This window comes from Chrysemys picta, chromosome 8, assembly GCF_011386835.1.
Source record: "Chrysemys picta bellii isolate R12L10 chromosome 8, ASM1138683v2, whole genome shotgun sequence".
In the NCBI taxonomy this organism is placed as follows: Eukaryota; Metazoa; Chordata; order Testudines; family Emydidae; genus Chrysemys; species Chrysemys picta.
The window spans coordinates 79,861,383-79,887,898 of NC_088798.1; the positions used below are offsets into that span (position 1 = coordinate 79,861,383).

Sequence of the window (26,516 nt, forward strand, 5' to 3'; positions counted from 1 at the left end):
GGCAGTAACTGTTGATGAGCAGACATACAGAGAAAATAATCAACACTACAAGAAAAGCTATACAAAATGAGAGCCTTAAATTGAACACACACACAAAAACAGACTCCAACGAGAGACTGCTGAGCTGGAATTGATATGCAAACTAGACACAATCAACAAAGGATTGAATAAGGACTGGGGATGGCTGAGCCATTACAAACATTGAATCTATCTCCCCTTGTAAGTATTCTCACACTTCTTATCAACCTGTCTGTACTGGGCTAGCTTGATTATCACTTCAAAAGTTTTTTTTCTCTTACTTAATTGGCTTCTCAGAGTTGGTAAGACAACTCCCACCTGTTCATGCTCTCTGTATGTGTGTATATATATCTCCTCAATATATGTTCCATTCTATATGCATCCGAAGAAGTGGGCTGTAGTCCACGAAAGCTTATGCTCTAATAAATTTGTTAGTCTCTAAGGTGCCACAAGTACTCCTGTTCTTTTTACAAATGATGACTATGCTTAGTTACATAGGACACACAATGGAATTCTGCTGGACCCCCGCGTAGTAATGGAAAAATCCCCAAACAAGGAAGCCTCACAGAGATCTAGAGGCACGTTACAATATGCTATCAAATTCATCAGATGTAAGTGTTCTATTCAGAATGCTGCTTGGAGAGAATATAGGACATACTGGGTTGATCACTAAATGAGAAGTGTTTGGGGGGAAAAAAGTTGTCACTGGAGAACCAGTACTGAAACATTTTGAGATTAACAGAGGCCAAGTTCTCAGATGATACAAACTCACATGGATTGGAAGCTGACCTGCAAAATGAGCTCCTGCTTCTAAGGAAACCATTGTACAAAATATAGACTTCAGAAAAAGTTCACAAAGTGCACAATCACATATTAAATATGAAATACATGCATGGAAGAAGCTTCTTGCAGTAGACGTACTTTCAAGAACACCTATGAATAGTGAAAGTAAGGCACTGCAGGAAGAGCAGTTCAAAATAATTATGACTCAAATTCTATGCATGTTTGAAACAGAATTTGAGCAGCTCAAATGAGAAACCCAAAATGTCCCAAGCTTGAGATAGTAAATATATATGGATGGCACTTCTAAGCATGACAAGTTACTGGAACTATATTTATTAAATTGCAGCAAATTATGGTCACTGCCATTATAAATCACAGCATAATGTTGGAAATACTAAGCATACTCTCCTTCAGTGCCCGTATGATATTGAGAACTGTAAGAAGATAACCTGAGATGCCCTGTTCTTGCCGGGCATGCATGAATGCCTTGTCAAAGATAAAATATACAATGTGAAAATGTGAAATAAACACAGGCAAGGGAATGCAAAAGAACAAAAAAAAAACCACCCATGAGATTCTTGAATATCCTTGATCCAGGGTATGCAGATCCGTTTGAGTTAAACAGGAACAATTCTCTCTCTTTTAGTGGCCAACTACTTATATTTTCTTAGAAATTAAGCTGTTGGAAAATATACCAAAAATCAACCCACTGACATTTCAATGGGCAAAACCATTTAAGTTTTACTAAAACAGTTGCACTCTGTGCTTCATTTTTAATCTCATCTCATACAGTGTTACTTGGATTCTGTGTAATGGATTTATTTCTCAATGAAATCACCTCTTTTGGGGGTAGAAAAAGATAAGGAAATGGGTCATTAGGTATTTGTCTCATGAACACACTACTTACATTGACTCAAACAGCTGCATGTACTGCTCATCTCCACGTCCTCCTTCCACTTCATGGTCCAAATTTAAAATTATTTCATTTTCAAACTTGAGGGAGGGAAAAAGACAAAACATAGAATAATGCACAATACACATACAACAAGAAAATTCAAGTAAGAGAAATCAAGATATCCACAGGTCAAATAAAGCCTAAAGTGACATGACAAAAACATCACATTTTTCAGGCTTAAATGGAAGAATAATTTCCAGTTAAATAACACTCTCCAGAGTATCTTTAAATAACTTTTTCCAAGCACAAATTGTTATAGTGCCTGAAGGATACCTTTGAAGTATTTGCATTATAGGTTTGCAAACCACTTCCTAGCTTGAGATATAGGACTTCAAAGTGAAACAGAACTATTTTATTCCAGATTAACTCTGAATGAACAACCTTATAGAATATAATGTCTTCATACAATTGGTTACTCTCAGGCCACTGTACATTTTTAGTAGGAATGAGTAAAATATAAAATAGCAAAAATAATCAGAAATATATATAACAATGGAATTAAAATTTGTTGTAGTTAGACATGTTTTCTCCCTTTGCAATCTTAGAAAGGAATCAGCCAAAAGATTTAATTAAGTAACCTAAGCAGTTACTGGTGAAATATAATGCATGCTATACATAAAACTCTAGGGCTGGAAACATTCATCCAGCCCAGTGATCCCAAAACTGACCACCACCTAACTGCTAGTTGCTCTTCTCTAAATCTCTGGAATATTTCAAGGTCAGGAATATCTTTGGCAATTGCCCATTAAGGAAATGGAAGTATTTTCTTCCATGATATCTGAGCTCAGTACTTTGCAGGATTAGGCCCTTAATTATAAAGAGTTCAAATGACTTTTGCAAAGCGCTAGTGTGCTGTAGCATTTGTCATTTAAAAGTTCTTACAGTGCATTGTATAAAGGAAATTGCTTTGTCATTTTGGAACCGTTAAGTCAACCTACCATGTTTAAATTCTTGTCTTAAGAGTTTATAATTAATAATTAGTTTGGCAAGGACAATGCAGTACATTATGTAGATTGCATTAAGTTCTGGAAATGGAGTATTTGGAAATATTAAATACATGAATATGACTCCTTTTATCTCAAAGGACCCAAAAGTCCCATTATTGTCTGAATGTTTAATGGGCTGACATTTTCTTTTACCATTACGCAAGGTGTTTATGGTATTCCTGGCATGTCCTTTCCTTAGAATGGTAAAAAGGCAACGGTTTAAAAGGTACCTGCTCTGTACAAGGATCACCTCACTCAACATGTACAAAGATCTCTTAGGTGTATAAAAGTAGCAGTCTTTCTGTGATACACACAAACAGAGCACTATTTGTTTTCCCCAGAGTACATAGAAAATGTGGTATCCAGTTGAAACTATAGGGGAGAATTAAGACAAAAGAACATATTATACATTTTAATACTACAGCTACATTCAGCCAGATAATGCAGGCCCCAGATATACCTGTGTGCAACACATAATGGGGCCTCTCTAAAGATAAGTACTTAGGGCCTCAGTTTTATATATCAGCCAAAACTTGTTTCTGTCTCTCCTTTCACTATGCTTCCATATCCATACAGACTTTGGAGGGGAAGTGTCACCTGTTGAATCTCAAATTCATCTTGCAGCTCCTTGGTTTTCTTTGTTATTTCTCATCCAAGTAATTATAACATCTAATCAGAAAAAAACCCACTATAGGGTGGTATTGTTGTGTGAGTAGTCTCTTTGCTTTGTCAGAAGATTAGAGGTTTATGGTAATTTTTTTAATCCTATCTAATTTAACTGTGGATGTTCTCATTACCCAGATCAACATTTTTGCCTCAATAATACCTTGTGGCAATGAGTTCCAGATATTAGTTATTCATTGTATTAAAACGCATTTAGCTTGGTGAGCCATCAAGTTCATTATGGGTGTTTTATTAGGTGTTAATGTCTAAAAAAACAAATATTAGACAGCTGAGACAAACACAACAGAAATAAATATGTGGTGTTCTGTATAGATATGTATATGATATGCTCCAAGTATACAGTGCTGCTTTATACACACTGGACTCAATGCAGCCAACAATTTAAGCACATGAATAGTCCTACTCACTTCAGAGTTAAGCATGTGCTAAGTGCTTTGCTGGATCTGGGTCTAGGGCTCTCCCTTCAGCCAACGAAAGCTTGAGGCTGTTCAGTCTAGAGACAATCCATACCATGTTGATCTGAGGTGCTTAGTAGATTGGAACACAATGTTCCAGGGACTAAGTGTAATCCTCTCCAACACTTCCAGTCTTGGGTGAAGGAGCTAGCCTAAGGTCTGCCAGAGATTCAGCCATTACAGCACTGGGAAGGATCTGGAATCCCATGTTGCTACTTTGGAGAGAGATTTTATATATATATATATTTGACAATTCCTTCAGTTACAGGCAAATCCACATCCTGTATGGAGACACTTCATTGTACATTTTGTCTTTCAGTGTGTCAGGTTAAAAATTCTTCGGTCAGAAGTTTCTGACATCAGTCTGCCATTTAATTAACAATTAAGGTTCAGACATTCATTATGCTCCTCCTGAAAACTAGACAGTCGTTGCTTCTCTCTTGGGACTCGGCTAAATAGGGCCAACTGATGTCAAAGACCAACAGAATTCTTTCAGAGTATGAAATGATAATTATGCCAAACTGCTTTGCCACTTATAGCCAAAATACTGCAATTAGTACAATAGTTCCAATTAGGTGTTCCTCAGAAGAGGAACACACTTATAAGCTATGTAATTTGTAGGAAGTCCCCATATAACATACTGAGATGTGTCCTTCAAAGCTGTGGGAGAAAAATTTATGTGGTATTGAGATTCACAGCTTTAATTTAACAGACAAATGTTGAACTGGCTTTTAGGGTTGAGCTATTCACTGTTGAGTTTCCCAGATTTCCTTTCCTGAGCAGAGCTCACTCAATACCCATATGTGACTTCTAAGGAGTACTGGAAGAATTAATTTGATCTAGAATAATAGTTCTCAAACTGTGGTCGTGACTAAGCCAGGGCTGGCTTAGACTTGTTGGGGCCTGGGGCCAAAGCCCAAGCCCCCCCGCCTGGGGCTGAAGCCGAAGCCTGAGGGCTTCAGCCCTGGATGGCAGGGTTCTGGCGACAGGCCCGTCCCTCCTAGTATTGTGTAGTAATTTTTGTTGTCAGTGGAGGGTCGCGGTATAATGAAGTTTGAGAACCACTGATCTAGAACAATAGAACTACTACATCACTTTCCTGGGCATATAAAAAAGAAATTCTGTGATTCAAGTTTTCTACTTCGGATTTGAGTTTAAGAAGTGAAAAATGAATGAATGTTGATAAAGATGCACTCATTAAGGAGAAAATGACTAACATTTCCATCAGCTCAAAACAGTATTGATCATTTTAGGAGGCACTTCAGAATCATCTAATATGCCATGGTGTTAGAAAATATTATGGAGCTGTAAAGATGAGGGAATGAGAAATTAGAACTGTTCAAACTATATATAAAAGAGAAGAGCAAGGAGGGGGAAAAGGGAAGGTGTTTTCTTATTTTTGACTAGGTGCTCAATGAGTTAATATAGGATATGTCTGCAGGGTTAACAGCCCTCAAGGACTCTTTTCTGAATAGGAATACTTGTGGCACCTTAGAGACTAACAAATTTATTTGAGCATAAGCTTTTATGGGCTAAACCCCACTTCATCAGATGCATGCAGTGGAAAATACAGTAGGAAGATATATACACAGAGAACATGAAACAATGGGTGTTACCATACACACTATAACAAGAGTGATCAGTTAAGGAGAGCTATTACCAGCAGGAGAGAAAAAACAACAACAACTTTTTGTAGTGGTAATCAAAATGGCCCATTTCCAGCAGTTGACAAGAAGGTGTGAGGAATCGTGTGTGTGTGTGTGTGGGGGGGGGGAAATAAACATGGGGAAATAGTTTTACTTTGTGTAATGACCCATCCGTTCCCAGTCTTTATTCAAGCCTAATTTAATGGTGTCCAATTTGCAAATTAATTCCAATTCAGCAGTCTCTCGTTGGAATCTGTTTTTGAAGTTTTTTGGTTGTAATATTGCGACTTATGGATCGTTACACAAAGTAAAACTATTTCCCCATGTTTATTTTTCCCCCTACAGTTCCTCACACCTTCTTGTCAACTGCTGGAAATGGGCCGTTTTGATTACCACTACAAAAAGTTGTTGTTTTTTCCTTCTCTCCCACTGGTAATAGCTCACCTTAACTGATCACTGTCGTTATAGTGTTTATGGTAACACCCATTGTTTCATGATGTGTGTGTGTGTGTGTGTGTGTGTGTGTGTGTGTGTGTATTGTGACAGACCCAGACCAGTGGGGTACAGGAGTCTGGTAGAGGGAAAATATACTGGTCACTGGATGAGTAGTTTTCTGTTCCGAGTGACCAGAGAAGGGGCTGCACTAGAGTAATCAGGAACCTGCTAGAACCAGTTAAGGCAGGCAGGCCAATTAGGACACCTGGAGCCAATTAAGAAGAAGCTGCTCGAATCAGTTAAGGCAGGCTAATCAAGGCACCTGGGTTTTAAAAGGAGCTCACTTCAGTTTGTTGTGTGAGTGTGAGGAGCTGGGAGCAAGAGGCGCAAGGAGCTGAGAGGGTGTGCTGCTGGAGGACTGAGGAGCACAAGCGTTATCAGACACCAGGAGGAAGGTCCTGTGGTGAGATAAAGGAAGGTGTTTGGAGGAGGCCATGGGGAAGTAGCCCAGGGAGTTGTAGCTGTCATGCAGCTGTTACAGGAGGCACTATAGACAGGTGCAGTCCACAGGGCCCTGGGCTGGAACCCGGAATAGAGGGCGGGCCCGGGTTCCCCCCAAACCTCCCAATTGACCTGGACTGTGGGTTCTTCCAGAGAGGAAGGTCTCTGGCCTGTTCCCCAACCCACATGGTGAATCTCTGCGGCAAGAAAATCCGCCAATAAGAGCAGGACACACCAAGATAGAGGAGGAACTTTGTCACAGTATATGTGTGTGTGTGTGTGTGTGTATATATATTTCTATTGTATTTTCCACTGCATGCATCCAATGAAGTGGGTTTTAGCCCATGAAAGCTTATGCTCAAATAAATCTGTTAGTCTCTAAGGTGCCACAAGTACTCCTGTTCTTTTTGCGATACAGACCAACACGGCTGCTACTCTGAAATCTTTTCTGAATGCCACTTTGCTAGCATGTGCAGCATCTACATTTATGAAAAACAGTAACATCAGCATATTAGCAAGTACTGCAGAAATGAACATAAGACTTCATTATAACAATCCATCATTCTAACTCAACTTTGCAGTAAGTATTTTGTTGTTATTTTTAACACTGTGGCATACTTAGAAGATTGTGAAAGGCTTCCAAACTGATGCAGCTAATACATGTGACAGAGCTATAAGGAAAATTTCATAAGGGGCTCACATATAAAGCATTCTTATGAGCTAAGGCTCTCAGCAACTTTAAGAATTAGGTCAATGTTGGACAAAATGGACTGAAAATCTATTTCCTGTTTTGGACAGGAGGAAAAGGAGGATCCTTACCTCTGCTTTCTTTTTTAATTTCTTGTGCATGAATCCCAAATGAAATGGGAGCATCTCTCGCTGAAGAGGCCATAAACAGTTTTGGCAGGTTAGGGGTGATGAACAGAGTGCTGTGCGCCCCAGTAGTTTAGCACCTAATGAAAGAACCGCCATCCATTTTGGTGCTCCTGTTTCCATCACTGTTTATTGTAATCAAAGTACCAGCAGCTCCAAACTGGGTCAGTGGAGTAATAAATACTAACCTAATGTCAGAGCTAAGGTAATTTTAAATGATTCATTCTGATCAAAAGAACTGCCTTCTGCATTGTATATGGCAGAGATATTGAAAAGTGGGAAGTAGCAAAGTTCCATCATTTCAGGCAAAGGCAAATTGGAGGATCACCAAAGTACAGGATTGCTGTGTGTGCAAGAGATGCACAGAACATGAGACAAGGTTAAACAGATGGGGGTTGTGTTTGATGTGAAAATGGCATTGAATGAGGAGAAATCCATCTCTGGGTTTGAAGCGGCAGGCCACAACTTTACTGAACTTAACACAGGGGAAGGGGACTACCCACCCTGGCACCCATACTCTCACCTACCAGAAGACTAAGTGATTCCAGTGGAAGGGGGTTACAGGGTTTCTACCATATAACTCAGGATAGACTCTCCTCAGCCTACCCCGCGGATTCCACTCACTCATTTGAGTCAAACTACCCACCCTCCCACAAGAGGGACGGAGGTACTAAAAGAGGGCACCTTAGCCTGTGAAGGCCACATGGTCTGCCCCTATCTCAGGAACACAAGTTCCCGCAGTAAAATTCTGGGTCTTTTTCTTCTGAAGATTGTTTCTTTTAACTGCACTGGAGACTGGCAGCAAACTGTGACAAACTAACCTGTTTACTATTGTTAATTATTAAATCCTATTCCTATTTAACTTAACAATGCCTCCAGGATGCTGCAGGGAAGGCAAAAAAAAAAAAAAAAGCCCAGCCCTGTGTTAATTTAGCCTCTATGGGAAGAAATAATTCCTAGTTAACCCAAAACAGGTGATTGGTCAGACTCACAGCCTCCACAAAACACAGCTTCAAAGTTACCAGTACAGGTTGGGGAGGGTGGGGCTGCTGGAATGGAGCAAAAAGCGGCTCCATATGGTTTGGACTAGGGTTTAAATCAACAAAAGGGGAGCGTGATGGACCAATCAGTTTCTTTCCTCCTCAAGCTAGCCAATGAGTGGCTAGAAACTCAGCAGGGGAGGAGCAGCCCTTCGTTCCCTTAGCGTGTTCTCCTCTTTCTTTCAGCTGCATCTGTCCCAATCACTGCCAGCCCCATCAAGTTTCCCACCTCTTGAGGTGGGTGGGTAGCATTCTGAGCCACTCGGTAGAGCTGTGACCTGTAGACTATCAAGATTTCCCCGTTTGAATGTTTGCCATAGTAATATGCAGAAGTGTGAGGGCAGCATATGGTCAGACACTATTTAAGACAAATCATCAACCAATAAAACCCTCCCTAGTATGTACTGAGCAGTTGGTAAGAAATGGATTTCATTTCTAAAGAGGAGGTGATAATTCCACGTTGCTTGATCCAGAAAGAAAACCAATAATTGGGAAGAAGAAACTACTAAAACTGATTTCTTCAGCCCTCATAAGTCCTTTTCTTTCCCCTGTAACAACACTAACTGCATGCACTGGCAGTTTGTCAAAAGCAGATGGTTGCTTGAACAAAAATAAATAAAAGATGCTGGCAAACATTCACAGGAGAAGCCTTTGATTCCTAAAGTTTAAGTGCCAAATTCAGCCCTAGTACATCAAGATGTATCTCCACCGACTTCAGTGGAGTGATGCCTGCTTATAACAGGATCCAATATGGCTTTAAAACTGCTTGCTGTATTTTTCTAGTGAAATAAAAAGCCTCAAAGATTTGAGCAGACTTTAATACCAACCACACAGTCTGCAGTCTGTGGTTTGGTTAGGTGGATTTGAGTTTGAAGTGTCATGCAACTTTTGGATGGGTTGTAAATTGAAATGCTCCTTACTATTGATAATGAGGCAGTTCTATTTCCTTTAAATCCTTGGGCCTATTAAGATTTCAAGAACTATGAGTCCTGAGCATGGGAGCTTGCTGAAACCACTTCCATTCATTTACTTAGTGACCTTCTACAGCTATTAGCTAGGAAAGATACATGACTTCTATAGCCTGAATATGAGTAAATATCCATCCTCTAGTCCTGCAAGTACACTTCATTAGTGAGAGTTATTATTGTGTCCTCGTTAGTCAGCACTGTTATTTTTTCTTTTTCAATAACTGTTAGGAAAGAAAAGTAGTTTTAGAATATGTCCACAGATGGCTGCAATAAGTGAAGGATTTAAATGAAGATATGGAAACATGAATAGACATGGCTTACTTGAATGGAAATACTATTACATATGAATTAATCTTTCATAAGCCAAAGTTAAATCTTTGTAAAGATTAACTTAAATCCATGTTTATTTTAATAATGTTTTCATTTACTGTGCAAAGAGGTACACTACTTACTGTTCTTAGAAAAAAGTTTTTCAGAAGCAAGTTTATTGCATCTCTCTTTTTGGTTGATGTTTTATCAGCTCAGTTATAGCAATTATTAGTGGCTTACCACTCTGATCATGTTCTTTTCATTGGGAGGTCTTGTTGGTACATTCCAGCAAGAATGGTTTACAGATACTTTTGATCATTATACTTTTTTTGTTACAGTTCAAATCACCTCCATGCCTGTGTATAATTTCTATTATGTGTCAATGGGAGTTACACGTGTATACTACAGGCAATAGTTCCCAAAAGAAATATATTTGTATGTTGTGCACTTAGAACTACAATACAGCAATAGGCACCCCTATGGTGGTAATTGGGTGTTGTGGTGGTGTTTCTCCTCCCCACCTGCTGTTTGTTTCCTGAAAGTTACTGCACCAGATAATTATAAAGATATCTTCTAAGAATGGCTGAAGTACAATAGTATTTGATAAATGTAGCTAATCCTCATATCCTTAACTGAATTGGGGGGGAATTTCAAAATCGCCTGGGACATTTAGAAGACTACATCCCATTTTCAAAAGCGACTTAGGCTACATCTACACTACAGGGGGGGTCGATTTAAGATACGCAAATTCAGCTACGTGAATAGCGTAGCTGAATTCGACGTATCGCAGCTGACTTACCCTGCTGTGAGGACAGCGGCAAAATTGACCTCTGCGGCTTCCCGTCAACGGTGCTTACTCCCACCTCCGCTGGTGGAGTAAGAGCGTCGATTCGGGGATCGATTGTCGCGTCCCGTCGGGACACGATAAATCGATCCCCGAGAGGTCGATTTCTACCCCTCAACCGATTCAATTACTACAACCCAATGTGTATTTTTCTCCAAGTCCAAACTTCAACTGTGAATTTTAAAAAGTTTATCTTAATCATGCCAATGCAATTGCAGGCAAAGAGGAGACATGCTTTTCAACTCATAAAAATGATTTTAATTTCAGAAGCAACACTATGGAGTCCAATGAAGTATAACAAACATCATAAAATAATAATGCAGCACGAGTGACTATCCAATGAAAACTATTAGGCAATTATTCTTAAAGTGTACTAAAGTGAACATCTTTGTTCCTCTACACTGAAGAAAAATATCACCTGAAACATATTTATATCTGCATAATGTAAGGGTCATGTGGGTGTCTGGCATCTTCTAGGTCCTTAAGCTTTTGTCCTTGAAAATCCGTCAGTTTGACTGATATGTTTCCAGGGTTTTTTGGTGTATGTAGGTCTATGCATCTATCCCAAGAGATGAAGTATAAACCAAGAATAGGAAAATATTTTTAAGAAGGTAAATATAGGACTATTAGGACATGGAAAGAACAGATGCACAGAAGCAAAGTGGTTTTTAATCTTGGCCTTAAACCAAAAGACTTGTGCTAAACTACTAAACAAACTGGAAATTTCATCTGCCACTTTGTTCCGTGTTCAGCTAATAGAAAAATCTTTTCCCATATAAACTAAAGCACAGATATACATGTGCATACACTAGTAATGTACTCAATTTTTGTCAACTAACATTGTAGATAGTGAAATGTAACCGATTTTTGTACTAATTTAATGTATTGTCATTTATCAATATGCAGGCTGATTGTTATCATTTATGATTTGCATGCAGCAGTACCTAGAGGTGTCATTGTGCTAGGTGCTGTACAAACACAGTTTAAGACAATCCTGCCCCAAAGAGCTTACTATCTGATACACAGGAAAGGAAACAAAAGGACAAAGAGGTAAAGCAACTTGCCGAAGGGGACACAGTAGGTCAGTGACAGAGCTGGCACTAGAATCCAGGTCTCCTGAGTCTTAGTGCAGGACCCTACCACTGGACCACACTTGTTTGTTGTTTGAATTTATTTGACAAATATTCTATGAACATTAGAGCTGGTCAATTTTTTTTACTATTTTCCTGTTTTTATCAAAATTTATGTAGACAAAAATTTTCTGTGTTCCAGATGGAAAATTTTAGGGGGATGGAAAGCATTTTCCTTAATAAAACCTGACTTTCACAAACTTTTGTTTTCAAAGTTTTTCCAGTTATAAAACAGCAAAGATCTGTGAAAAGCGGGTGTTTAATCACTTTTGCACTTTTTAACCTTTTTTTACCTCTCCACTCCCCCCTGCTTTTTCCAGTGGAAGAAAGTGAGAAGGGATTTTAAAAGGGAGAGAAAGGGGGAATAAAAGAACAAATAAAAAAAATCAGTTTCTGAAAAACAAAATTGAATAACATTTTAAGATTAAATGAACGTTTTTTTTTCATGTACAAAATTCTCATTGAAAACCTTACATTTTGGTTCAAAAGTTTTGAAATGGGATTTTTCCTGTGAAATTTTCTGTGGGAAAAGTTTGGGTTTTATGACCAACTCTAATAATATTTCATGTCTTGGAAACTATTCACTATAACTATTACTTCAGGTATTCTGCATTCAACACTTATTACTTCTGCTGTATGATCATCGGTCTCCTACATCTCGTGATAGTGCGTCCGTTTCACGTTTGAATGACTCGTTTGTTTAAAAGCGGAAAGAGGGCTACATTAAGTCACTTTTTTTGCACTTGCACCCAAACATCGTCACACAAAATTTCCTGGGTTTTTCACTTTCTGCAAACAGAAAACTCACTGCATACAGTTCACAATTAAATGTTAACAAATGCTTAATACCTTTTTGAAGCAGATGCCCAGCTCTATTCAGAGTCTTTAAGAATAATGTAGCTATTAAAACAAATCCTATGTATCTTTCTATTACCTTTTTGAATTCTCCTGTCTTATGATATTCACACAGCATCATATCAAAGAAGATTGGGATCGTGGCTTTTCGTAGTTCAACTTCTGGAATCAGAGTCATTTCCAAGATCGGTCCAACCATCCCCGGAATAAAGCAGATTTTATTCTGGCCTAAAACAGAATGGTGAAAAGAGTATTGGAAAAGAGAAGAAAACTACCATTTTGGTAAGAAACAATCTAAGATTTTTAGCCATTAAAATACTGTTATAACTATCTGTTTCAGTAATGGTCTCACAGTTAGTTACACATCTTTCTCAATTCTTTTTCAGAAGGAGAAGGCATGTTGAGGGATATATTCTCATTTCAAGGTACTGGGTCATTTGCTACTTGAAATGAGCGTTTATGCCAGCTGAATGAATTCACACTTTGGCATCCTTTCAATTTTTCAGCTTTTCACATCTTACTGAATACCCTACTTTAAATGCTTGCAGTGAAAAGTAATCAGGCTCTAAGACATCCCTCCCCCCAAACCAATCAATTGGAGAGAGTATTACAATAGCTATATGACATGTTCTCTTATCTAAGTTATAAAGGGAGGGGGGAAATCAGCCTTTATTCCTTAATGAATAATGTCAACCATTAAAAATCCAGAAGGGAAATTGTATCCTGGTAGGTATTATAGATCATGTGCACAACTACTGAAAAGCCACATGAAATAATCATGTAGCACAGCAGTTACATGAGTTGTCAAAGAACCCCAGATTGTGCTTTAGGAAACATCTGCAATTATGACACATGATAGAACTGTTGTAGCAATTGTCGTATCTAAAAAGAAACCAGGTACTAAATATTCTCCAAAAGCTGATCGTTCCATAGAAAGAGGATTTTCTATATGAATCTGACCACACTGGTCCATAAAATCCAGTGTCCTGCCTCTGGGAGCATGTAATATCTGGTGCTTCCAGGCAAGGAGAAAAATTGCCATCAACAAATGTGACCAACTTTACAATTCCTGCACCTTATTTTATTTATTAAAAAAATTATATAAGGTGCCCATCATTGTAGCATCTGGACATCAATACCACCCTAGTCTGATTTTCCTCTCACATCAGTTTCATATTGGTGTGATGAGATGTGGTGCAGAAGTCTTTCAGGAACCACTCTAGGAGAAGGAGAGAATCTAGGAGAGGAGCGAATCTAGGAGAAGAGCTTTCCCTTCCATAGAACAATGAAGGTGCGCACAAGTAGAACCTCTCTAAAGGGGATGCAGATCTCTGATTAGTTGCAACAGGCTACAGAGATTCTGACCCCCTGACTCTGAGGTATAGCTTGCATATACCTGACAAAGAAATATAGTTTTTAAAAACAACTACTGGAAACTAGAGAAAATAAATTTTACTGCTACTTAACAATGGCCACCCCTTCACTGGAGCAATACTTACCACTTAGAGGGTTTTATCACTTCAAAGTCATTAAAAGACAGATCCTGAAAACACATAAGGTTCTATCAAATGTATGGCTTACCATCATGAATAGTCCCATTGCAATAAATTGGAATGTTGATGATAGTAAGCACTACATTTGGTCGTTACCGTTTGCAGAAGCAAGACCCTTAAGTCTCTCACCTTTTTGCGGTAGGTCTGCTATGTTTCTTTATTTGTAAGATGGGGAAACTGAGACAAAGAAGTTAAGGAACTTGCCAAAGGACACAGGGTAGTTAGTGTCAGAGCCAGGATTAAAATGTTCCTTCCCTGTAGTCTCAAATTCAATCCACCAGCCTATGTTACCATTTCATTCCCTACTCCAGGCAGCACAGTCTAAATAAACAATTTGGTCTGTGTATGGTTTACGGTATTTACTTTTGTTATGAAGGTTTTTTTTCTTTAAACAGTAGCAGTTTGGAAATTAGATCAAATAAATCGGAGAAGAATTAATATCAAATGGGGTTATGACACTGATAATGGTTTTGTGGTCTGAATTTTCTAAGATGCCCTTTTTTCTGGCTGTTGCTATGGCACAGATTGTTAGATTTGGGGAGGGGCAGTAGAAGCAGAGAATGACCCTCATACAGGCAGTGTAATACAGAGTGAATGGAATGACTCTAGAGATGTTCTGCAATGTTACTGGATTTAAGAAAAATAATAGCGGAGATGTTTTTGGGTTCACAAAGCAAGGGTTGATTTGGGAAAAAAGATTAACTTAAAAGGCACACCTACTGCTACCAGACTCTAAAGAATGAGAATGACGACAGTGGTTTTAAAGGCTTTCTTTTTCTTTTGCTCTTAATTGGGCAGATTTTTTTTTTTAATGATTGCTTTGAAATCTAAACAATCAATATGCTAAAATAGTAAGCCTTAACCAGACTTGCCTGAATAATATTTGTTGCATTAAAATCTCTGTCTAAAAGCAAAGAAACGCTCTAGTCTCAAATTAAGAATTTGCAGGGTTTAAATAAACATTACCACAGAGTATCTGATCACTAGGACGAGTGCAAACATTCAAAATGCACAGGCAAGCACTGACATGTGGGTCAGTTGGGCAACTGCACAGTGAAATATAGATATCAAAGAAATCTCATTGCTCTTCATGAAAAACTCAAACAAGCCTTTTAGCAGAAAAGAATATTTTCCATGTCTTTATGCAACTAACACAGCCCCTTTCAGTACATATTTGAAAAGTATAATTGATTTTATAGTATAGGGTGTTATAACAGCCTCAGCAACTGTCTGCTTCAGTTGTTGCCTTCTGAGGCTCAGATAGCTCCTGCCTCTACATACTGTCTCCCTTCTGGTGTCTATCCTAACTTCAGTGATGGAAATACAAACCTAAGAAGATCTGGACATACTGTAAGGGGAAAATTTCATTCCCCTCAAATAAGATGTATTGGTGCAAAAATTCAGGAAAAAGGACACACTACAACAATGTTTTGATGTAAGGAATCCTTGTCCCAATGAAGTCTTGGGTAGAAAGGTGAATACATTACAGAATCTTGTACCTATCAATACAATGTGATACTACATGTGTGAAGGAAACAGACACCCTACATTTTCCACAGTTATCCTACATGTTAAAGAACAAAAAAGTGATGGGATAGGCAGTACTCATGTTTGATACTCAACAGAAGTCTGTCATTGCTTATTGTAGAGCAAACAGTTGAAAATGGCTCATTTGTAGATAATTAAATTTGCCTGGAATACCCTTAGACCAACAAAATGGCAAGAAAGCAAAGTATGCAGCAGCCTTTAATGATACCCTGTATTTTCTACTCATGACTTGTTGATTTTTTGTTTAGAACAAATTATGTTCCTCCCCAATCCATTTAGACTTTTAGATCTCTCCTTACATAAAAGAAAGTGACCCCCCGGGGCTGTAACTGAAGCTATGATTGTTTGATAGGTTGGAGCTACATGTTCAGTAACCAAAAAGGACATTTGTCATTTCTGAGCTCTACCTCTAAGATGAACAAATTTAATGTGAGCTGACATCTTTCATACTGTAGCTTTTTGCTCTCTTTTCAGAGGTCAACATGATTTTAAAGTAACCAGACATATTTTCCTCTCTGTTTCCTTAATATGGGCCCCTGCATTCAATTTTCACTGGTTAGTACACAGAAAAGCAAGGGATACCATTTGGGAAACTAAAGAACATGGTTCGAGATTGGGTTCTACTTCACAATGCTTTTCTCTCTCATATAATCATTTAGAGGAGTATGAAAAAGGTAGCTATCCATACAATACAAAATATTTAGGGTCTGCTCACATTCAAGTAATTAGGACAATAGGATAACTTCAACAGAAGCAAGACTGGGCCCTTAGGCTGAGATTTTCAAAGCTGCCTGATATATTTGGCCACCCAAATCATATTAATTTTAATGGGAAATCAGCATTCAAATCCACTAGATGCCTTTTAATACCTTGGCCTTAGTCTCTATGACTGGTGTACATAGAAATGAAGTGTAAGCACATTTCATTATAATAGGCCTTGGAAAGGGGACTGAATGCTCCAAATGCAAGAGAGGGCCTATTTGGGAGTTGGCATCTTTGGGAAGAATGGGATTTACCATGTATCTTCAATACTACAGAGAGCTAGCCAATCCACAGCAACTCACTGGAGAAAGCCTAGAACAGGCCCCACAGATGACAGAGATAAGGAGGATGAGAATAGGAAGAAGAAAAGCTTAGCCAGTGATTTAATATTTTAGCGGACATTGACCCATGAGTAAGATTTCTCTGCTAGTTGAACTTTGTTCACAAATCCCTAGACAGATCTGCTAACTTTTTATTTTTTTTAATGTTGATAAAACCAAACCACATCTGTTCAACTAGCATTTTCCTCTATTAGAGTTTCACTATAATACAATGCCACTGAATTATGACTGTAAGTGCCAATGGAAAAAATGCATTTCATTTCAGCAAAATAAACATATGTTCAGAATGGAAATAACCTGGGATTAAGGCAGTAGCATAATTAAAGTGGAGGTAACAGACACCAGACACATGACTAAATTTAAACTAGCTATTACAAAGCTTAAACATATACCAGGTTCAGAAATCTAACCAGTGGAGGATAAATATAATATTTATATTTTAAACACACCCATCTCTTATAGAGCTACACGAAATATTTCCCATGAAATAAACCTACAAAATTTGCTTATTTTTGAGTCCATGGAACTTCTCCTCCCTTGGATAGCTGTGAAAATTTCAAGATACCTTTTAATTGTACATTTCTGGCTAAAGGTTTCAAGATGTGGTTGGACAAATTATATAAGACTCATTGCATTCCTTCCAGGCCCCTAGTTTATTCAGCCTAGCCCCAGATACTCAGGTGAATCAGCAGAAGCCATGTTTGTTGGTTTTCCTTGGTGAAGTGACTGCATTTTTAAGCTCACCATTATCCTGTTGTATTTGTCCTGCAGTGGAGGGTGGGGGTTCTCTTTGGCAAGTGTCAGATCACTTCAGCAGTTAACAGGGAATGGCTCCCTGCTTCCTAGGTCTAGATGAGAGAGGTTGTTTATCCCTCCCCTGAAGACAATCCTGGATTTTGGAACGAGGCAGGAGTAGACCAAAATGTGTTTAAAGGACCGGAAAAAAGCCTTACAGTGAGAGACTTGATGAACTTAGTCTGTTTAACTTATCAAAAAGAAGATAATGAGGTGATTTGATTATAGTGTACAAGTATAAGGGGAGAAAATATGCGGTATTTAAAGTCTCTCTAATCTAGTGGAGAAAGGCATAAGAAAAATCAATGGCTGGAAGTAAAATCAAATTAGAAATAAGGCACACATTTTTAACAATGAGCGTGATTAACCATTGGAACAAACTATCAAGAGAAGTAATGGATTCTCCATCGCTTGATGTCTTCAAACCAAGATGCCTTTCTGGAAGATATGCTTTAGTGAAATGCAGATTACTGGGCTCAATACAGGGTTAACTGGCTGAAACATGTTATGCAGGAGGCCAGACTAGATGATCTAATAATCCCTTCTGACATTAAAATCTATGATGGAGTTTGTAAGAGGACAGAGGGTTTGACCTTTACAGATTCAGATAGCAAGACCAAAAGATCTAGTCTTTTGGGTGATTAGCAGAACTAAATTCCAGACTTTTCCAGGTCTCATTATCACCATATAGTCACAAGTATTGATCGCATATATAGTCTTCCACTCACATCCCTAAAAGCAGGGTGAGAATAATTTAAGGAGGATAAGATTATCATCATCATCATTTCAGTTTGGGACTCACAATGTAAGTTCTGCCACTGCTCTCTTACGTGGCTGTATGCAGGGTGTAATAATAGTGATGGGCCCACAACTAACGTGGTTCCAAACAGCCCCTAACCTTCAGACTATCTGAAATCCTACATCTAGTTTGAATACAAAACCACAGCAGGGAAAATGTAACTAATTCTGGTGTGGATTTAGACAATATTGCTGAAATCTTCTGAGAATCCTTTCTTAAATTTTAAGAGAACAGCTTGTGAGTTTTCAGATGTATAACAGACACCATGCAGATGAAGTGATTTTGCTGGTGGCAGCATCTGCTTGGGCTGCCAAAGGAAGAACATCTGACAGTGTTGAAAATCAGATCTATTTAAAATTCCTGAATCATGTCACAGACTCTTTCCAAAGAGAAGTGGGGGCACTATGGGTACAGATGTGCTTGAGACTGTATAGTTACTCACCAAGTTTGTACCACATGTCACGGATAGCAAAGCCAATTAAACGTCTCATATCCCCATATCTAGAAGAGAAAAAGGAAAAACCACTGGTTTTATTGATGTTTTATTATGAAAGTAAAGGAAATACCATCTAAGATATTGATATTATACTTACTTATTCAGGATCTTATTGTACTTTGCATGGGAGAAATGTTCTAGTTGCAGAGAATCCTGGGTAATAAAAGCCACTGCCAGATGAAAATAGTTGTTCCACAGCTGTAAATTGAATATTAGGTGGTTATAATGGTTTTGAACTAACATGAGAAGTAATATTAAAAACATGTGTAAATCTGAATGATTGATGAAGGAAAATGATGCAAACAACATGACGTTTTACTACTATACAAAGTTGTGTGTCATTACTACTACACAATTAGCATAAAGGCAAGAGAGATGGATTTTTATAACCACTGGTCTGCATTTGCTCTTAATAACAGAATTTGAATAAATAGTGCTAATGGAGATTCATGTGGGGATCATTAGGTAATAACAATAAACCACAAACCATAGCAGGGCTGGGTAAAATACACTACATCCCACTACTCACCAAATCCAGAGGCATCCAATGCATTTATGCCATATTTGAGTGTCTCCTTAACAAGGGCCTTGCCTCTTTGTGCCATATTCCACTGCAGTTTTTGTGCAAAACTCCCATTTATTCTGAAGGGAATCAAGGGCAAAATATGGTCCTGTGTACCTGCCATTAATGATGAGTCATGCACATGCACTGAGAGGAGAATAACCTCTATATTTTAAGTGTGCAATCCTTCCTTATTGCTGACGGCAGATTGCTTTGTTCTCTTGATAACCAAAATTAAATACTGGGAAATTCTCCCACATGCTTTGATGATAAAGGATTATATATTGCAGCGGTAGGAGAGTTTTCCCATTGGGAGAATGGCTGGCCATCCCAGGAGCAGCTAAAGCAAATGCTACTTTAAAAGGCTTGTAAATAGTAAGAAATGCTTCCAATTGGTTTCTTTTTAAAAAAAGATGTTTAATTATATCTAAATGGCTAAGATGATTATTGTGATATGCTATAGCTTAAAGGAGACAGTAAATGCATTCAGCACTTATTTAAAAGTATTAAACAAAATGCATGTGACTGTTACAAACTATTCCCAACTAGTTAGATAGAGAGAAACTCACCCCAGTGCAGAGGGCCTGAACAAAACCCTACATATCGTGTAAACCCTGCATTAAAAGCGTAAGTGGGTTTCACCCTTTGAGATCTGAAGAGCTCTTTGTGCACAACCTAAAATTATCCGGAACAGATACCAACATCCAACAAAATATATATGAGTAAAATAGGAACATTTCCTGCAGTAAACAAAATCTTCAAATCCTTTCCACAGTGTCAAAAAGCTGCTGCATTAAGATCAATATATTCCTGCCTTGGTGCCCCACTGCTTCTCTACAATTTTCCTTTCCAGATTTCACTTATTCAAAAACCTTATGGAAGGACTCTACGGTAATGGTTTTGTTCCTGTTTTAAGTTTCTACAATCCATACATCATATTCATCCTTGGTGTAACTCCACAGAATTCAGTCGAATTACACCAGGGTTTTATTTAGCCTGGATCATATTATACAATTCAATGATGGCCTAAACTGATCCTGACAAATCAGAATCTTATTGGAACCAACATTTGGATATTAAGACAACACAGGACAGCATCTTGTCTGTTACCAGTATTTAAATCACACCCCAATCTAATTTTTGACAGTATATAGCAATGGAGAATACTTGAAAACATTTCCCCCCAAGATAAATATTATTCAGGTTCAATAACTCGAATTTTTCCCTTATTAAAAATATCTGACAGCGTAATTTGAACCACTTTGTTGCTTTTGAAGACTTTGGGGTTCTGTATCTATAAATGAATGTGAAACACACCACAAACAGGTAAATTCCATTGGTGAAAGTGGGAATTTCTCATACAAATCCCTGCCCACCAATAGGCCTGGAGATGCATGATCTCTAATTCCAGGACTGAGCCCCTTTGTGGTCTAGAATAAGTTCCTAATGTCTCTCCCTCAATTTCTCTATTTGTAAAATGCAATCCCATCCTCCACTGAAGTGATTCACTGTGGAATAGGAAACACAGTATTTTGCATTTCTAGAGTATATGCTAGTCAAGGACCTTCAAACTCTTAATCACGGAATTAAACCCCACAACACTGTGCAAGGTACAGCATTGTCTCCATATTATAGATGGGGAAATGCAGGCAAGGAGAAGTCAAACACCCCACTGGTAAAGAAGAGAACCCACACTGCATGACTTCCAGTGCTGTGCTCTAAACCATAGTCCGTGCTTCCTCAGAACTTCCCTAATCTGGAAATACAACTGCATGGGTAAAAAAACTAAATGGACTTAATGGAGAGCAAGTTCTCCTAGCGTATTTATATAGAGCACAGAGGCATTGACAGAATTTATACGCACACTTGAATACACATCAATTGCCAAGTTGGAAACTGGAGGATCTCACAACAGGCTTCCAACAATCTCATTAGGAGTAGGAAATCTGGCTGGTTTTGACTTCTCTGATTCTATCAGGCTAGCCAGCAAAAGAAAGCACTGCAGCAAGGTGTTAAGGTGCTCCTCTTTTTCCTCAAACCTTTGAAACTGATGAATGCCTCACACATTCTCTAATACCTACATGCACCGTTCACACATTATTTTCCCTTGTAGCTAAATAATTAGTCTACTTGCTTAGACTCACTGACCAACAGTCTGATTCTTTTTGACATTACATTGGGAATGGCAAATTGATTTATGTTGATTGATTTATGATTTTCATTTTTAAGTGAAAGAAAGGTTAAATATGATGGCAAATGTCCAGTGTATTTTAAATTGGATAAAAAAGGGGCTAGTTAGCTTTTTACTGCATGAAAAATAGCATTTGGATTGAAAACTCGATTACCAAGTTTCTGACTAATGTAATAAACATTAAAGTTTAGAACAGAAATAATTATAGATGTTCTATTTACTATACCATTTCATTGGTATATTTTTAGTTGTCTTTGCTCCTTCGTGCATTATGGATCGAGCAAAGGACAGTGGCACCTGAATCAGTTGCAATATGTAACAAATTTCAAATGTGTATTGGGCTCTTGAACACATTTTGTAGAGAAATGGGTCATATCTTTTAAATAAAATATTTCATGTGATCATGAGCACTGTTCCTTCTAAGCTGTGTGCATGTGCGCACGCACACAGATCCTAAACCCCGTGCACACGGCGAAACACGGCACGCACAAAAAATGAAATACTACATCAGCGCATTTGCCTCGTGGCGCACAAATTTGAACTCTGCCTCTGCACAGAAGAAATTTTTTGCGGACATGGCCTGTCAAAAATTAGAGGGAACGTTGATCATGAGCCATAACAACAAAAGAGGTCTAGATGTCACAGAAAACTGAAAAGGATCACATTAAATAATCATTGTATGATTATGATAGATTTTAGGGGGGTTGTTTTGGTTTAATTCACAATATATTTTACCTCCTAATAATTTTGCCCATGTTCACATATATTTGTCTTTATACCCATTACAGCTGAATAATTTACAATGAATATTTTATTCTTTGATTTTAGCCATAAGCAATATTATGAATGCCAGGATATTTTTTAAATGTCCTTTTAAAATTTTTTTTACTCTACAGATTTATCACAAATATTGATGTTCAAGCAGCATTGCTTAGCTCTTCCTGGTAAGATATATTATATAGTATCTCCATTTTCTGATTGGATGAGCATGCGAGAACTTTCATTATCAATGTCCGTGAGTGGAAATTTAAAATTCAGTTTATGCAAAGACTGAACATCTAACTTGAAGATTACTGGGACAAATATTCATACCAAAAACATGCCGATCAATTGTGAGACTCCTGATGGAAACCAAATGCAAAAGGGGTGCACAAACATACAAACATGGTCCCAATAACTTAATGTAATGAGTTGAATCGATATTCACAGAAATAATTTAAAATTTTCACCACCTCTTGTACATGTTGCACTAGAAAAATGAAAGTTACTAACAGAGGTATAAGCACAGAAATAGAGCTTAATAAATACGAGCTAAAAGTTCAAACCTACAGACAATGCAACATGTTAGAAGTGACAAGCAAAAGGGACAAAATGATTAATGGGATTTCTGATTTTGAACTGAAAAGCAGGAAAGCACAAATTGCAGAAAGCTTTAATTAATTGTGTGTGAACACAGTGCTCATAAGAAGTTCCAGGTTGCACTCTTGAAACTCATGTCCACTATATTTTCACTGAACAGGTAGAGGATGGATAATAGCAGTGATAGCTTCCCCATGCTGCCTTGCCAAAAGGCCTCAATCCTGACTTAGAGGGCTTGACTCTTTGGCACATTCAATCCTTAGTCTCTCCCCTGAGACTTTCAACCCCTGTGTACTTAAAGCAGCTCTTTTTCACCCATACATTCCAAAGTGCATTACAAAAGACTGGTAAACATGGTCTTTTTATTTTTATTGATTTATCTATTTTTGAACATGTGGTAACGGTGCCAGAAAGCTCAGGACTTGCTCATGGTCTCTCAGCTGGTAAATGGTAGAGTTGGATTGGAAAGAGAACCCAGGTATTTTTATTTTTGGTCTCACATCAAATTCTCTAAACTACAGCTGCTTGTTAGGGCCAAGCAGAGTGATGATTTTGTGATAAGCACACTTGTCCGCTGGGAAAGAGACCAAACCAAGTTAGCTGCCTTAGGCACTATTGCTTCATCAGCTCACTAGGATGCTGCTACCATCTTTATGCCAATGAGTCACAAATCTTTATTTCCACTCTTGTCGTGCCTCAGTTCATCCTGCCCCTCTGAATCCTCATCCATAAAGTCTTACCTTCAATTTAAATGTAACATGGTCAAAAATTTAATACCTTGGATGTCCTCTCAAACATCCCCCTCTCCTACATCCGGTCACTGTTGACACCACTGCCATCCATTTCTTCATGCAGGCACAACATCTGAGGTTCATGTTTGACCCTTCCTCTCCTTTGCCTCACCCATTCAGCCTGTATCCAAATTGTTCTTCCTCCACAACATGTTCAAAATCAAACCTTTTGTTACTATTCACACAGCTTTTTTGTTGTAGAGCTCTTATCACCTGACATCTTGAATATTGCAGCTTCCTCCTCTCCAATCTCCTTGACATACAGCACCCCCTACATCCAATCAACAGCAGATGTTAAAATAATCTTTCCAGCCTGGTATCCTCCTTCATCTTTGAATTCCTCCACTGGCTCCTGCTTTCCACCATATCACATTCAATATTTTTGTCCTCTTCTTCCAGGCCCTTCACAGTTCTGTTCTCCCTATTTATCCACCTGTCTCCTATTGAATTACTTGGCTGCCCCTCCACTCTGCCAGGAATGCCATTCTTGAGCTCATTCTAGCTTGAATATTTCATGGCACAGATAGGCCATGCATACAAATGGTTACCTACACGGGCTAAGACATCATAGTATGGATAGAAAGGGAATAGAGAGTGCGGAAGGGTAACGAAATTGGAGTACAAATCAGCCATAGGACATGCATACAGATGCACCTAATTAGCCATCCTGATTCATTGTGGTTATAACATGCAGCCAGTCAGCATTTTATCATGAATACTTCATTCCATTTGATAGAAATTCTAGCTTTATAAATAATATGCCTTCTGTTATTAGTTAAGCAGAGTTTAAATAGGCAGAGACAAAGAAACTCACTTTGCCTTCCAAAGTCTTAACTCATTCAGAAAGTCTAGAGATTAGAAGTTAACCTTTTGGGGCTCAATCCTATGACTTGCTGAGTACTTCCAACTTTCATTGAAGTCACTGATAGTAGATGGCACTCAGCATCATTTCAAAGGAAACAATTAGCAAAATCTTGCAGGATTTCTACCAAGTTATTTTCTTTGCAAAACACTGTTTCTGAATCTGTGCAGATAGTACGAAGCAGACATTTTTCGTGGTTAATGAAAACAAAAGGTTATTAAAGAAGCTTTGAAGAAACTAAGCACATATTATAGGTCAACAACAGATTGCTTAATTTTTAAGCCTTTAAAGATTCAACGAAGTAGCCCTCTTCCAGTCCTTTGCATTGCTCTCTGCTTCATGTCTAATGATGCCGTTCAAGCAACACAATTTCTCAAACCACCCCTCCCCGCAAATGCAAAAATTCTACAACAGCAGGTTGAAAGGCACATAAGAAGCAGCAAGCACAGGAGTGGTAAAGTTATGATGTCCGTTATGAAAAATCCTAATATAATACCCTTTCTATAGATTTTTTTTTACCATCCCAAAGTTTTAATAGTTATAGATGTGCAATATAATTAAATAAAACTTACTGAATATTCTTTCCTTTAAAAGGGTATTGTAATTTCTTAGAACCTTATAACATTTCTATATAATGCCATTGGTGTCCTCCCTTTAAAGCTTTAAAGGACTTTTCCACATGAGGTGAAAGTAGTACACAAATATATGTCCATCCATATGTGACAAAGGCCTTAGGAATGATAAGGGACATGTGAGTCCCATATATAAATATCAATTTCCAGAGTAATGTAGAATAACGAATTGAGACTACTTCCTTCCACTCTGGCCACAGAAGACTCACAAAGGAGAACTGGTAATGCAGTCATTCTGGTCAATGACCAGGTACTACAGAAATACAAATACCACATGCAGTTAGAGAGACCTAGCAATGTGTTAATAAAATGTATAAGGAAGAAATAAAACACAGTAGCCCAAATGCATTGAAATGTATGCTATGGTGTACACATTCATGCTTTCAAATATATGCTATTGGCTAAACTTTTCTATCCTTTGAGTAGAACATTCATTGTTGTTTACATTCTGCAGCATCTCTCTCTCGCGGTTTTCTATAGTGCCCATCACTATAGTACATAAACACCCTGTTTTCTAAGTATATGTAGAATATGTTGAGGGTTATTTTAGCAGAGACTTTAAGATAGACATTTATATTAAGCTGTGTTATTGTGCTATAGTGATGTTAAAACACAAGGTTCAGCTAGTTAGTTCCAAGAGTTAATAATACTCGGCTTCCAAGAACTAATAACTGTGAATGGTAAATGAATGAGAGAAAGATAGAAAAACATGCAGTATTTATATTCCTTAAAGTGAGAACCTATCCTGGCATTATGAGGTGAGAGTTGGGTGCAGGTGTCTATATATTTTGTAACAAAATCCTGTAGTAGAGTTATCGCTGGTGAGCACAGAATTACTGATATGATACCAATAAAAGTATACACGTTCCTTCCCTTCCCAAAGTCCTATAAGAAGGGCTGTTAAGCAGCAAAACAGGAGTCAACGGGGATGAACCCTGCATGACAGTTTTGCAGGTGATGCTCTTTTTTATATTTCACTACAAATAACACAACAAAACGGTTTCTATTAGCACCATCTCTCCTGTCCCTAAAATGTCAGAAGCTGTCACCCTCAGTCAGAAAGACTACAGAAAGAATGCTGCAAATATAAAGTCATTTCAAGCAATGAAGTGGCATTAGGGTGGTGTGGAAGCTGACTGCATTATAGTGTTGATGTGTTCAGTCACTGAATAGAAGTAATGACTATATATAACAGGCTCCTTCCAGACCTTGAGGTGATGGAGCCATGCACTGACAGTGACAGTGCCCCTATCCCAAGGTCATGTCTGATGGCTAACATAAGTGACTAGCAGGAGAAAAAAGCAAGTGTCAATTTCTAAATGCCCATTGTTTATAAAAGTAAA

The 26,516-nt window shown here is 38.1% G+C and overlaps 1 protein-coding gene across 1 annotated transcript in view; it reads right to left on the bottom strand.

Moving 5' to 3' along the window:
* Window positions 1-26,516, bottom strand: part of DOCK2 (dedicator of cytokinesis 2) — a 492,812-nt gene that overhangs the window by 57,938 nt on the left and 408,358 nt on the right. Inside the window, exons 31-34 of the mRNA XM_042850773.2 lie at window positions 18,874-18,974; window positions 18,723-18,781; window positions 12,562-12,710; window positions 1,709-1,794 (exon numbers count right to left, since the gene is read on the bottom strand). Coding sequence (XP_042706707.1) covers window positions 1,709-1,794; window positions 12,562-12,710; window positions 18,723-18,781; window positions 18,874-18,974 — 395 coding nt within the window. The remainder of the gene's footprint in view (window positions 1-1,708; window positions 1,795-12,561; window positions 12,711-18,722; window positions 18,782-18,873; window positions 18,975-26,516) is intronic.